Source organism: Balaenoptera physalus, assembly GCF_965194825.1.
Source record: "Balaenoptera physalus genome assembly, chromosome: 7".
Classification (NCBI taxonomy): Eukaryota; Metazoa; Chordata; class Mammalia; order Artiodactyla; family Balaenopteridae; genus Balaenoptera; species Balaenoptera physalus.
In genome coordinates this window covers 21,060,139-21,075,146 of record NC_138886.1, presented here as the reverse complement: position 1 = coordinate 21,075,146, position 15,008 = coordinate 21,060,139, and the positions used below count along the sequence as shown (strand labels likewise).

Genomic DNA, 15,008 nt, shown 5'->3' with positions numbered 1-15,008 from the left:
ACCTGGTTTACACCGGGGACTCCTTCAAAATGGTCAAGAATTGGCAGCACCAAGTACCTCGGGACTGAGGGAAAGATGGAGCGAAAGAGAAGGATTAGTCAGGGGTCTGTTTCAGAAGCAGTTAGAGCTTCCGATTCTGTCCTCCCTCCTCACACAGGGGCCACTATCGCTTCGCCACTCGGGCAGAGCTGGAGGGTGATAAAAAAAATAGAGGGTCTCTGGACCGAGAGACGCAAGGCACAGTTGAGGGTGGGGGCTAAGATCCTAAAATCTAAAGCAAAAGGTTACTGAAAGTTGAGATTCTTAGTCGTCTTCCTCTGCTTGGCTCTCAGCCTTATACCTTCCCTGCAAGCATTAGAAGAGCCTTATAGAAAAATCTAAACAGGTTGGGAGAAGAGACTAGAATATACTGATATTGAGAGGGATGGGGGAATCTTCAGTGAAATGACCCAGCAGAGTCCCTGTAGAGAACTGTCAGCCAGACCTCGAAGTCACAGAGCTTTCAACCAGTTTTTTAGTGTTTCCCTCTTAGGTGAGTGTGCAGATAAGGGTCGCCAAATATTTAAGGGAAGGTTCTAATATGAGTATCAAGTAAATACAAAGAAGGAAAAACGTAAAGCATCATTGAGGGAGAAGAAAATTTCCAGGAAAAAAGAAATCAATATCTTCAGAAAGAGAAGAGATGTCACAGCCATAAAACAAGCATTTTTTAAAATCCAGAGAATAAACAAAGAGCTCATGGAAATGAAGATCATGATAGAAATGAAAAAAAATCAATAGAAGAGCTAGCAGAAAAAGTTAAGGAAATCACTTTAAAGTGAAACAAAAAGACAGATGGAGGATTGGAGAGAAAAAGAATATAAAAATGAGAGGGCCAGACCAAAAAATTTCAGATACCCAACATCTGAAAAACAGAAGTGCCAGGAAGAGACACAGAGAAATGGGGAGCACCAAAGGAGTCATTCAAGAGAAAAGACTAAAAGTAAAGACAAAACGTGTTACTGGTTGTGCCTGAAAGATGAGATTGTGGGTGCTTTTTCCCCCCTCCTCTACCTTTTTCTTTATTTTCCAAATTTTCTGTAAGAAGTATTTTTTAAAACTAAGGCAAGATGTGTGGTTTTAGTATTACCAACATTGCCCTGGAAAATTTAACTCACAGGTTGTCTGTCATCAAAGAATGAATATGTAAAAACAGCATGTTGAATGGGGCAACCTAAGTTCAGTCATTTAATCAGAAATTATGTCATCAGGACCAAGTTCAGACTAATTTTCCTCCCCATAGGAAAATGCTGTCCTAGAGGGGCACCCAAAGACAGGCCATAGGGCTCTGTCGTGTGTCAGATTTCTTTTTAAATTGTTATAAATTTTAAAAATTGAAGTATATTTGACATATAATATTAGTTTCATGTGTACAACATAATGATTCCACATTTGTATATGTTGCAAAACAATCACCAAAATAACTTTATTTACCCTCTGTCACCTTACAAAGTTAATACAGTGTTATTGACTGTATTCTCCATGCTATACAGTACATCCCCATGACTTACTTATTTTATTTATTTTATTTTTTAAATTTTATTTATTTTTGGCTGCATTGGGTCTTTGTTGCTGCGCATGGGCTTTCTCTAGTTGTGGTGAGCAGGGGCTACTCTTTGTTGCGGTGCGCGGGCTTCTCATTGAAGTGGCTTCTCTAGTTGCGGAGCACGGGTTCTAGTTGTGCAGGCTTCAGTAGTTGCAGCATGCAGGCTCAGTAGTTGTGGCACACGGGCCTTAGAGCGTGCAGGCTTCAGTAGTTGTGCCTCGCGGTCTCTAGAGCACAGGCTCAGTAGTTGTGGCACACGGGCTTAGTGGCTCCGTGGCATGTGGGATCTTCCCAGACCAGGTATTGAACCCGTGTCCCCTGTGTTGGCAGGCGGATTCTTAACCGCTGCGCCACCAGGGAAGTCCACTTACTTATTTTTTTACCTGGAAGTTTGTACCTCTTGATACCCTTCACCCATTTTGTAATCCTCCTAACCCTTCTTCCCTCTGGCAACCACCGATCTTTTCTCTGTATCTGTGAGTCTGGGTTTTGTTTGGTTTTGGGTGTTTGATTTTTATTCTCATTTGAGCTTCTTTATTACGGAACACTCATTATTCCACACAAATTCCTCCTGGGTCTTTTGGGCTGTCAGCCCTTGGCGCACCAGAATACAAGCCATTCTGTACTGTCAACCCTGCATCCTAATGTCCCTCTTACAAAAAGATTTGAAGCTTAAAAACCTTCCGGACCTGCGGAGGCTTTTTGGTAGCTGCTGACCATTTGCATTGGGGCTGTTTTTGGCTGCTCTCTCCTCCTCCACCTCCTCCACGTTTGTGAGCCGACAGCCTCCTCAAGGGGAGACATGAGCATGAGCTCTGGGGGTGGAGACTTTACTGTTTCCTGGATGTTGGGCTTTCCCGTTGATACTGACCGTTGTGGCACGTTCTTGGAGAAAATCCAGTGCAGATGTTGAGAGCCAAAACACAGAATGTATCTATGATTGAACTTCCAAACACTTTTGTTTAATGGCTGTTATTAGTTTGTAAAGTAAACATTTTGGATGACAGGTGTTATGTTTCCGTTGCTTAACTTTTTTATTATGGAAAAGTTCAAACATATCCAAAAGTAGAGTGGAAGTATAACCGTCCCCCACGTACCCATCAGCCGGCTGCAGCGGTCGCCCACTCACGGTCCGTCTTGTTCTAGCTCTCCTCCCCCCGCTCTCAGCCCCCTCCCTCTGGGTTATTTTAAAGCAAATCCCAGGCATCACATCATTTCATACAAAAATACATATCTCTGAAATGCAAACATTCTTTTAAAAAAGAAAAAGGACCACATTATTATCGCACCTAAACAGATTTTTTCCCTTAATATTTCCTCAAATATCCAGTTAGTGTTCAATTTCCCCAGTTGTCTCAGACACTGTTTTTTATAGTTTTTTCCCAAATTGGGATATAAATAAAATCCATACATTGCTTGATATGTTTTTTAAATATTTTAAGAATCCCTCCCCCTCTGTTTTTCCTTGCAGTTTATTTATTAAAGAAACAAGTCATTTTTTTCCCTCTGCATTTGAAAGGAAGGGTAGTGAAGTTCCAGATTACTAGGATCATTTTGAAATTGTGATGAAATGCTCTACATTAAAAAAAATATATAGCGTTTGAGAGAAATGTATTCCATGTCTCTAATTAAAAGTCACCTCTCGGGCTTCCCTGGTGGCGCAGTGGTTGATAATCCACCTGCCAATGCAGGGGACCGGGTTTGTGCCCTGGTCAGGGAAGATCCCACATGCCATGGAGCGGCTAAGCCCGTGCGCCACAACTACTGAGCCTGCCCTCTAGAGCCCATGTGTCGCAACTAATGAAGCCCTCGCGCATAGAGCCTGTGCTCCGCAGCGGGAGAGGCCACTGCAATGAGAAGCCCGCGCACCACAACGAGGAGCAGCCCCCGCTCGCTGCAGCTGGGGAAAGCCCGTGCGCAGTAACGAAGACCCAACTCAGCCAAAAATAAATAAAAGAAAATAAATCAAAAAAAAAAAAAAAAAGTCACCTCTCATTGAGGTCCTCCCTGGCCACCCAGTGTACAGTTCTCCATCTCCCAAACCCTCAGTGCTTTACATTCTCCTTTCCTATTTTATTTTTCCTCCTGGACACCTAGCACTACCTTACACGCGCTGTATTGTTATATTTTACTTGTGTATTATCTGCCTCCCCTCTAGAATGTAAGCTCCAGGTAGGCAGGGGTTTTGTGTGTTTTGCTCTGTGCTGTATCCCCAGCACTTGGGTAAGTGAATGAAGGAATGTTAAGGCAAGGCAGAAACAGGGTGAGGATGGCTGTGTAGAGCAGGGGCAGAGGCATGCAGAGTGGACGCAAGCATCTCCATGCCCTTCACCTTGTTGATTTCTGGTATCCACTAGAATCAGAGATCCCTATAGATCTCTGTGAGAAGCTCAGATGGTAAATGTCTTTTGCTTGTCACTCAGTGATAGAGGAACCTCTCTGCAGATGCTGACACAGTATTTTGGCCCTTTCACTCCATTGTAGGCTCAGGTCCCCTCAACCACAGGCTAGTGTGTCCAGGTTTATCGGCAGAATCTGTACTGTTTTGAGTGGGAGGCTAGTCCCTACAGACATTTACCATCTGAGCTTCTCACAGAGATCTGTAGGGATCTCTGATTCTAGCGGATACCAGAAATCAACAAGGTGAAGGGCATGGAGATGCTTGCATCCACTCTGCATGCCTCTGCCCCGCCCTGCACAGCCATCCTCACCCTGTTTCTGCCTTGCCTTAACGTTCCTTCATTCACTTACCCAAGTGCCGGGGATACAGCAGAGAGCAAAACACACACAGCTGTGCTGTGTTCCAAGGTATTGTTTTAAGAGCATTTCTAGCTTTGGTTGTGAGGTTCTTGCCACACTGACAGGGGTGTGTCACTGGAACAACTCATCCTTGTTCCTGGAACCCTGCTCCTAGCCTGGATGTGCGCTTTCCCAGTAAGATGTGCGGCGTCCTGTGAAGGGAGTCCGTGGCACGGATTCTAGGTGCCCCCGCCCCTGGCCCCGAGGGACCCATCTTTGTGTCTCCATGGAGAGCAGCTAGTGCTGATACCAGACCAGTAGATTTAGAATGCTTTTGGCTCTGTGAAATCCAGAAAGGACCCGTTTTTTTGTTCTATTTTTTTTTTACTGTATTGATTTGTTCTGTCCAATACGGCAGCCCCTTGCCATAGGTGGCTATTTCAGTTTAAATATTTATTTTTTTATTTTATTTTATTTTTGGCTGCGTCGGGTCTTAGTTGCGGCATGCGGGCTTTTCTCTAGTTGTGGCGTGCAGGCTCCAGAGCGTGTGGGCTCAGTAGTTGTGGTGCACAGGTTCCAGAGCGCACGGGCTCAGTAGTTGCAGCATGCAGCCTCACTCATTGTGGCGCACGGGCTCAGTAGTTGTGGCGTGTGGGCTTAGTTGCCCCGCGGCCTGTGGGATCTTAGTTCCCCGACCAGGGATCGAACCCACATCCCCTGCATTGGAAGGCGGATTCTTAACCACTGGACCACCAGGGAAGTCCTGTTATTTCAGTTTAATCAAATTAGGTAAAAGTAATAAAAATTTAAATCCAGTTCCTCAGTCACACCAGCCACACTTCAAGAGCTCAGTCGGCACGTGGGACTGGCAGCCACTGTACTGGATCGTGCAGATCATGGAACGTTTCCATCACAACACGGAGTTCCGTGAACAGCACCATCAGTGTTCCTGCTCAGAGGCTGACGAGTGTGGGGAGGTAACTTCAGAGCACCGAAGAGAATGCTGAGTGACAAACAGTGAAAAGGGAAGCTATTGCAAGTTTTACTTCATGTCCTTCTTGTGGTGAAACACTTCTCCAAGTAAATACTTAGGGGAGACTTGAGGTTCCCCATGCTGACGCCTTCCATTAGAAGGTTGTCCCCAGAGCGTTCTCAGTGGTTCAGTCACTCGTCACCTTTTAGCACGTGCTAGGGACACAAGGTGTCCACTTCTTTAGCCAAGGAATGGCTCCTTCCTGCCCGGACTCCATGCTCTGCCAGAGAACGTGAGATTCGAAGCTCTCATAGCAGTTTGTGTCTTCTGAGTTAGTGGCAAAGAAAGTTCTTATTACTCTGGGTTTGTCACTTGTGGTTCTACTAAAAGAAGAAAAAAGAAACCCTGGGATGAAACCGATACTTTTCTAGAAGGTCGACCGAAAGCTTTTCTGTTCTACCTGGTGAGGTCGTAGCGGCAGAGCCAGGAGCAGATGAGGCGAGGGAGGCGCCCAGGGCACAGATTTAGGGAAACACACTCAGGTGCCAACCTTGAACTTGCACAGGGCCCAAGACTGAGTGTCTCCTTAAATTTTGCATCCTGGGTGCCTGGCTTGCCTCCACCTAGTCCCACCCAGGCTGGCTCCCGAGCCCCGTCACCACTCACTCTGGCAGGCTCGCCGCATGGTTGCAGGGCTTCTGGCCTCGTCCGTGGCTCTTTGAGCACAAGCAGCCTCTTACCGTGTCTGAACCTCTCCCTTAGCTGGAACCCCTCAGATACGAGCTGTATCTCTTTGCTCTTTGCATACCCGGCCCAGAGTGGAGGACAGATAAGTAGCTAATAATGATCAATGAGCAAATCGGTCCACCAGGGGTCAACTCAGTGAATTAAAGAGACAAGAACTCTTGTGACTTAGACTTTCTCATTAATGGTTCAGAGAACGTCCCGCCTTGTCACCTGCCAGGCTCCACGTCTTGGCACAACTGAGTTCTCCCTGTGCACAGGGAGGCCGAGAGTCCTCTCGGGCGCATGCCTGCTGGTGGGCACCGCTCCCCCTACCTCGCCCTTTCCCGGGCTTCTGTCGCTTTCAGCGTCAGGCTGAGTTACCGTGCTAGAAAGCTCCGTCTCTGAGCGCGGTTCTCCCTCTCTCCCTCCTCCACCCCTGCTGCCTCCAGAGCCCGTGTCCTGCTGCAGCCAGACCGTCCTAGGAGCACGTGGCTGGCTGGGGCCATGATTCAAGGGGGAACGGGGTACAGAAGCAACAGCTGTGTTCACGCTGCCCTTTCTCCCTCCCACAGAGCGTGCTGAAGAAAAGGGACCAAGTGCAAGCCGAGTACGAAGCCAAACTGGAAGCTGTGGCTCTGAGGAAGGAAGAGCGGCCCAAGGTCAGGGGAACCCCCCACCCCCCAGGGCGGGGGGGCTGCTCCGGGCTTCCGGCAGTGATGCCCCACGGATGACGAGTGAATTCGTGTCCCTAGATCCATACGACCAAGATGGTCAGTGCTAGCTGGGCGGGGTTGATGCTGTTCTTTTCCTCTTTTTGCTCCCTTTTATGTCTAATGTACATTGGGGGTTGACTTTCCTGCTGTTTCCTGGGTTGTTTTTGTTTTTTTTTAAGGTTTCCAGCTCTGCCATTCATAGGCAGTTCCTGTCTATGAAATGGGGCTGAGGAGACCGGGGAAGAACAGTCTAGATCAGTGTTCTCAAAAGTGTGATTTGCGGACTGGTCCACAAACTGTAACCAGCCCAGGAGGAGGAAAGCACAGAAGCTGAGAGTGAGCACTTTTACAGCCCTGTGCGCACAGCTGCCCTCTGTCTTCAGCAGCCCGTCCCGCCGACTGATTCCTAGCTGTCCCTCTGATACTGTGCAACACGGCCTGCTGAGCCCACGTCTCCGTCTCATTTAAAGGGATGACGTGGAATACTGTATTTCAGAAGTTCACTCTTAACAATCTAGCTTCTAAATATAAGTATAGAAGTCACTCTTCCTGGCTAGGGAGGGAAGGAGAGACAGCAAGTTCTGCCACTAGCCTAGTTTGGAAGCTGAAGATCCTGTATTTAAAAGATGTCACTGAAATAGTTCTGTCAGCATTCGTACCTGCTCAGCACCGAATGCAAGCTTTCTCAGAGGCTGGTTTTGGCATTTAGTGTATGTTCAGCCCTATTGGGGACAGTTCCTTTCCAAAGACAGGAGCTCAAGGTTATGAGTAATAGGCCGAATTAAATGTTGACTGTGCCCTGGATTGCTGGCTGCCTGCAGGTCACACCCACTCTGGGGCAGAGGGAGCAGAGGAAACAGCTGTCTCTGGCTCATGCGTTCCACCTGGGAGAGCTCCCGCCTCGTGCTCTACCCTTCTTGCTGGCCGGGGTGACTTCCCTTCTCCTCCCAGGGAGTGCTGAAATCTTCCTGCTGCTGCTGTTCTCACCTCCCTGGAGCATCACTTACCCATACGACTCATTCTCTTGGCCACAGGAGTCCTTACAAGATGGGGAAGGGTTTCTTTCCAGCCAAGGAGACCAACCAGTAGGTCCCTAACACGCCTACACCCTCAGCACACCGTGGGGAGGCGGAGTTTGTCTTCCTTCTCTCTCGTAGGATGCTGAGCCACACCAGACCGAACTTGGCTACTTATTTAGCAGTGGTGACACTTAACAAAACAGGGGCTGTCCCAACCGTGTACCAGTGAGTGGGATCCAACAGTGGGGGCAGCAGAAATTGTCTCCAGTTTGGGGTCTGGGGCAGCCGCTACTTTGGTGGGCAAAGGAGGGCTCAGTTGGCAGCCTGTCCAAGTCAACCATGGTTTGGTAGACAGAGCACAGGATTTAGAATCACATGGCCCTGGGTTTGAATCCCAGCTCTGTCCCCCAGCTTGGACTGGTTTGCTCATTAGCCTTTGTGGGATTCGTACGTGTGATTGCTGTGAAGATGGAAAGATCAGCCCAGTGTCTGATGTAGTAACAGGTGCTTCATTGGTAGATCCTCTGTTTTCCAAACTAGCTTCTGTTGCCTCTAGTAGGACTGCTGAATGAGAGCTTCGTTTTCTGGGTTTGTTGCCCCTTTTTTTTTTTTTTTTAATTATTAAAAATGTTTTTTCTGACTGCACCGTTGGGGGCATTGTTTACTTGTGTCCCAAAGTGTCCCCTGCTTCTCCACGCCTCCTGAGCGTCTTTCCTCCCTGACCACCCATCAGCAGGGAGAGACCTGTTGTAGGAAATGAGTAGCTTAAGATTTTGCTGTGCTTTGTTTATTGTTTTATGTTTTGAGCTTCACTTTCCAGAGCTGCTGTTGGTGAGAGAAAAGCCAGGGTATCGGGAAGCGGGTCAGGGCTGATTCTCCCCCCAGGACTCAGTGAGTTGTACTGTTGGTAACTGTCATGGGAGCAGGATTGCTCACAGGTCCATCTCAGGGCTGCAGGGAAGGAGAGGATTCCCACCGAAAGATGGAGAGTTTTCACAGGGAGGCCCCGGGTCTGGGCATGTTAACAGAAGATCTGAGGGAATCTCGGGGCTGATTTTTGTTTTGAGGTGAAATCTTGAAAAGTTGCTCTGAGGAGTGAGGGAAAGTTGATTTTGTGTGAAGCCATGGAGAGGTCACTTCTCCGTAACCCAGAAGAAGGAAATGGCCTCTTGGGTCTCCGTGTCCCTCACTGGGATTTCACACTGGAGTGGACCTCTGAGGACAGAGGACTGAGGACAGAGGCTCCAGCTGCCGGACGGACGGAGAGCCCCGTGGCTGCAGCTCCTCGGCGTGTGCTGAGGGCAGGCAGCGGTGGGGCCTGTAGAGCTGAGGGAAAATGTTTGTATCGCAGAATTTGAAGTTTTGCTTTGTCTTTAGGTTGCTGAAACTCAGCAGACCCCAAGGTGGTTTATTTTCAGGAAGATGGAGCTTTGATTTTGCAAGCTTGGCTTTCCTCACTTTTATTTTGAGGTTGGAGAAATTACAGGCACTCAATAAGGGGGCTGGCTGCCTTCTGCTGCATCTGTCAGGACCACAGACGTGGGGAAATCTGAGAATTTGCCCCTCCTTAGAAGCTTGAAACAAAGCTATTACTAGAAACACAGGGGGGCTGAGGAATGGCATTTAAAACTGGATGGCAGGCATGCACAGTCTATTGTGGACTCATATGAGGGTAGACCATGGGGGGGAACGTGCACATTTTATTCTGCATTTGACTCTTTTCACATGCTAATATATTCACATGTTGCTGGTTCAAAAAATAAAAAAAGAAGGGATGCCAGGAGAGAATGCTTTATAAAAGGTTAAAAAAGAAAGAAAGAGAGGGACTATTTCAGGCCCTGACCCACTGGTAGCTGTTACTGGCTACGGGGCCAGGTGCAGAGGCTGTTGGGAGTGGGTCGTGTCATGGTGGAGCTGAGGTGTGTGGTGCGGGGCCGGGTTGCTCCTCAGGGTGAGAGCAGGTGAGGAGGGGAAGGAGCCCCTGGGGTCAGCTGGACAGGCCTCTTGAAGGCTGTGGACCTTCAAAGTCTCTTAGAATCACCAGAATGGTGCACATTGTGGAATGGGGAGGATGTGGCAGAGAGCAAGAACTCCAGTTGTGAAGCAGCAGATAGGAACAGGGAGACTCGTTAATATGGAGCTTCGACAGACCTGAGAGTTTTGCAGGGGTATCTGTTGTTTCCAGATACTTTCGACAAGTGAGGAGACACACACCTGATAATTCCCAGTCCTGTCCACGGCGGCTGTGATCTCAGCCTAGCTTAGGAAACCAGACTCATCAGCCACAGAAGGGCAGGACTCTGTCACCTCCCTTACTGGATTCCTACGACAGCCTTCTGTCAACGCGGTTCCCATCTTACAGATGAGGAACCAGCACTCAGGGGAGTTACATGACTTACACGCCAGTGCTCACACACGGTGGAGCTGGAATTGGGCCACGGATGTACCTGGTTCCAAAGTGGGAGCCCTTTATCCCCACTGCAAGGGCTCCTAGCAGTCTTTGCTTCACTGAGGGGTGAGGCTTCCGGCTTTTGTAAGCTGCATGGCTGGTGTGAGAGGGACTGGGCAGAGCACCTGGCCTGCCGCTGGCTCTTCAGTCTGTGTCTGCTGGTCCATTCAGCGGGGGCAGGGGAGCTCGTGGCTCCCGTTCTCAGCGCAGCTGCTCTCCACCTGGCCGCTCGCTTTTCCCTCCTCAGCTGCCATTCTCTGAAGTTTGTTTCTTTTTATGTATTTTTTTTAAAAAGCATTCTTTCAGGGCACCAGTGACTTCCTATTTGCCAAATTCAGTAGCCTCTTCTCAATCTTTACCCTGCCTCAGTGTTTTCTCAACTTCTCTTCATCTCACAGCTCCCATAGAAAATGAAAATATTTGTGTGGTACACTGGGATCAAAGACCAGGTTGCTTGAAACTGGAGGTGGCCAGCCTGGAACTCTGGCTTCCCCGAGGGCTGGGGGGATAATATTGCTGTCGTTCACACAGCACCAGTTAGGAAGCTGTGCCCTGCTTTTCACTTAGTGGCCAGCCTGGAACTCTGGCTTCCCCAAGGGCTGGGGGGATAATATTGCTGTCGTTCACACAGCACCAGTTAGGAAGCTGTGCCCTGCTTTTCACTTAGTGGCATATAGCCGAGAAGACAACCATCTTGAATTGGTTCTGTCATTGGTCCTGGCACCTGACCCCCAATACTGGGATCATGTCTGCCTTATATAATCTTTGGGGACTTTATTAACCTACTGTCCTCATGGGAGCAGATAATGTGATGCCTCCAGTCTAGCTCCAAGAAGGATACTTAGGTAGAGATTCATATCGTAGGGCTGAGAGATGCCTGGTACGTGGAAAGAGTTCATTAATACATTTTTCAGTGAATGTTGAGTGAATTCACATTACCACCCTGCTCTCCAGCACACACATGCTTAATCTCATCCCGTGTTACCCTTCTCCCATTGCTCCACAACCAATATTCTGTAATGGAACTTCTCACTAGAGGTAGGGGAACCAATGTGAAGAATGCAGTCTTGTCCTCTGTTTAGAAATTGTTGTCTTTTGAGGTCTTGTCTGGAGATTCTTTTCCCTTCTTGGTATCTTGCGATCAGCAACACCTGACCGTTAGCGTTGGATATTCCCATCTCTACCCCCTCCAAATACAAAGTAGCATACATAACTCTAACAGTACCTCAGTCAAAAAATCAGAACATTGAGATAGGAAGGAATGCAGGGTGTTACTAGTCAGTGAATTGATTGTCACAAAGACACCATCCAGAAAGAAACAAAAGTGAGAGGAATGCAAGCCCAAGTGTCTGCTGCCAGAAGCCCTCCTCTCCGTAGAGTTGGGCAACTTCAGCAGCTGGTCACTTCAGACAGCTCACGCAATCCCTCTTATTCTCTTCTTTTTAAGCCCTCCCATCTCCTCCCTCTTCTAACCCCCTCCACCCTTGTGCTTCTGTGGCTCTGCTGTCTCTGACTCACTTCCTGCTTCTGTGCCCATATTTCTTAGTAACTTTTGCTGACTCCTTTATTAAGCCTATACATGTAGGCTTTTCCATGAGTTCTACCCTTTGGCTCTCCCCTCCTTAGCCCCCTCTTTTATTCCCCCATATATTAAAAAATTTTTTTAATCATGGCAAAATACACAAAACGTAAAATATACCATCTTAACCATTATTAACTGTACAGTTCAGTAGTGTTATAGTAAATTCACATTATTGTTGCAACCAATCTCTAGAATTCCTTTCATCTTATGGAACTCAGACTCCATATTCATTAAACAACAAAGCCCTGTTTCCCCTCCCTCTGGTCCCTGGCAACCACCATTCTCCTACTTTCTGTTTCTATGAATTTGACTACTCTAGGTATCTCTTATAAGTAGTTGTAATGAAGTAGTATTTGTTTTTTTGTGACTGGATTATTTCACTTAGCATAATGCCCTCAAGGTTCATCCATGTTGTAGCATGTGTCAGAATTTTCTTCCTCTTTAAGGCCGAATGATATTACATTGTAGGTGTATATCACATTTTATTTGTCCATTCATCTGTGGACGAATACTTTAGTAGCTTCTGTCTTTTGCGAATAATGCTGCAGTGAACATAGGTGTACAGATATCTCTTTGAGGCCCTGCTTTCAGTCTTTTGGATATATACCTAGAAGTGGAATTGCTGGATCATATGGTAATTCTATTTTTAATTTTTTGTTGAACTGCCATACTTTCTTCCACATGTGCAAAGGTTCCAATTTTCTACATCCTTGCCATTACTTGTATTTTCTGGTTGGTTTGTTTTTTAACAGTAGCCATCCTAATGGATGTGAGATGGTGGCCTACTGTGGTTTTGATTTGCATTTCCCTAAGGATTTGTGATACGGAACATCTTTTCATGTGCTTGTTGGCCATTTATATAACTTCTTTGGAGAAATGTCTGTTTGAGACCTTTACTCATTTTAAAATGGATTATTTGTTTATTTTGTTGTTGAGTTGTCTCAGCCCCCTCTTGTGGAGGGAGGTCTCGCCCTTCCCATGGCTGCAGCTACCTCCTTTATCTGGTCTGTGGACCTGTCCTTCACCGTGAGCCGTATGGTGGACTACTGCCACCCAAACCTCAGGCTCCTCTCGGACTTCCTATGTTTTATTTCTTGTGTGCAGTTGGTTGCCAAATCTGTCAGTTCTGTCTCCACCAGGCTGGTCTGCTCTGTCCCTTCTGGTGCTTCGGCCATCACCCTGGCTCCAGGACGCTGAGGGTGATCCCAGGCCAGTATAGTTTGGTGTTGACTCATCTCTCTCATCTCTGGTGAAATCTTGGGGTGAGGTAGCACGGGTGAAGGGTGGCATGAAGTTTGAAAGAACATGTTTTAATAGTATTATAATATTTTATATTTGGAAAATGAAAAAGAAACCTTTTGATGTGACATGGAATAAAGTTCAGTCAAATATTCTTGACTTGAGGGGTTATGCCAATGATAGATTCTCTTTTGTGAACAGCGCTTTACAATATTGATACTGATCAGAACTAACAAATAATTGGTTCGGCGCTTAACACATGCCAGGCACCAGGAGTTTTATGCATATACTACCTCATCTAACCTCATTCCAACCTTGTAAGGGTGGAGGGTATTATCCAGAAAAAGAAACTGAGGCATAGAGAGGCCCAACGTCACCCATCTAGGAAGTGGTAGATGCCGTATTCACACCCTGGAAGTCTGGCTCTAGAACTGTCTCTGTAGTAAGAGGAAGCACAAGGCTTTTCTATTTTCCAGAAAGGACGCATGAGTTAAATGGGCCTCAGATCCCCTGGCCTTCAGGAAGAGCCCCAGGTTTCTCATCTGCTCCCCGCCAGCTGGGGTTCTCTCTCTCTCTGTCTCTGCCTTTGAGGGCTCTGTGGCCTGTGAGCTGTTCCTGAGGGGGGTCCAGGTGTTGTCTCACCTCTGTCACTTGCATGTACGGTCCCTCTGGAGTCACGGGCCCCACTTCCATCATCTTTTAAGAGTCGCCTCTTTGGTATTTCCTCAAGGAAGCCGGCTCCCCCATCCAAGTTGTCCTCACCCTCCAGCTCCCCCTCACAGTGTGCGTATCTCAGGCTCCAAGTGAATTGAAAGCACTCGAAACATCTCCCCTCAGTGTCCAGCCATGTTCATTTTCTTCCCAACTAGACTGGGTGACTTGAGATAAGATTTGCCTGCTGAGACCTAAGCACTTTCCCTCTGTGCCCAGCAAGGAGTGTGTTGGGAAAACGATAAGCTAAAAAATACTTCCCACGTCGAGGCTCAGGCAGTCATGCAATCCAGAGTTTCCATCCCCAGACCAGACCCAGGAATCTTTGCTAGGTGAGCACTCCTTGGAATCAGAGAGCCTAGCTCCTCTCTTCTCACCGTGTCCCAGGAGGTTTTCCTTTCAGTGCTTTGCTTTCCTCCTTGCTGCAGTCGTTAACTAAACAGGAAGTTGATCGTGGGCACTTTTCCCCAGATGCTAAAATGAGCAGTGGCCAGGAGAGGAATAAGGGAACTGGACTGTGCCTGCGGGGAGGGAAGGGTGTCAGCCCAGAGACTGGTTCGCTTGGGTGCCTGTTGAGGCTGGTTCCTGGGATGTTTGTCAGGGAATGGCTCTGGAGAGGCAAAGCCAGGGCACTCTTGTTTACACTTAGGTTTCCCCCAAGGTGGCCAACAGTAACAGGTCAATCAGCAGGGAAAGGCAAAGTGACTTCAGTCCTAGATCAGGAGGGAAAATCAAGTCCTTTTTAAAATTTCTTCCAGAAGTTTAAGTGCTTTGGAGAATGCTCCCCCTCCCCCACCCCCCCCAAAAAATGTTCCTTGTTTTTGGTTTTCGGTTTTGTTTTGTTTTTTTCCAGCCATGCTGAGCGGCTTGTGGAATCTTAGTTCCCCAACCAGGGATAGAATCTGGGCCCATGGCAGTGAAAGCACCGAGTCCTAACCACTGGACGCCAGGGAATTCCCAAAAGTTCCTTGCTTTTAAGTCGCCCAAGATGCCTGACTGTATATCTTCCTCTCTGACTCATCCTTGTCTCTCCCAAGTTTAGTGCCCATGCCAGGCACATTTGAATCCCCTCACCTAGGTGGCTCCACTTTCCCTGCTCCTGTGTTCTGCAGCCATGGCCAAATGGTCTATGTGGCAGACGGCTAAGTGCCCTCAGCACTTTGCAAGCCCTGAAGGGGTTGGCTCCCCCAGGCTTGGCCTTGCCTGAGGTGTTTCTGGGTCAGCTCCTGCCCATAAGGTCTGGGTATAAAACTTCCCTGGTTGGTAGAGATT

At 47.8% G+C, this 15,008-nt stretch overlaps 1 protein-coding gene across 6 annotated transcripts in view; it reads left to right on the top strand.

Moving 5' to 3' along the window:
• Positions 1–15,008, top strand: part of SNX30 (sorting nexin family member 30) — a 127,026-nt gene that overhangs the window by 90,971 nt on the left and 21,047 nt on the right. For all 6 annotated transcript variants that reach the window (XR_014265653.1, XR_014265654.1, XR_014265655.1 and 3 more), the window contains exon 7: positions 6,596–6,682. Coding sequence is in view for 2 of the 6 variants with exons in the window: in XM_082469202.1 (XP_082325328.1) it covers positions 6,596–6,682 (87 nt within the window). In the remaining 4 variants the exon portion in view is untranslated. The remainder of the gene's footprint in view (positions 1–6,595; positions 6,683–15,008) is intronic.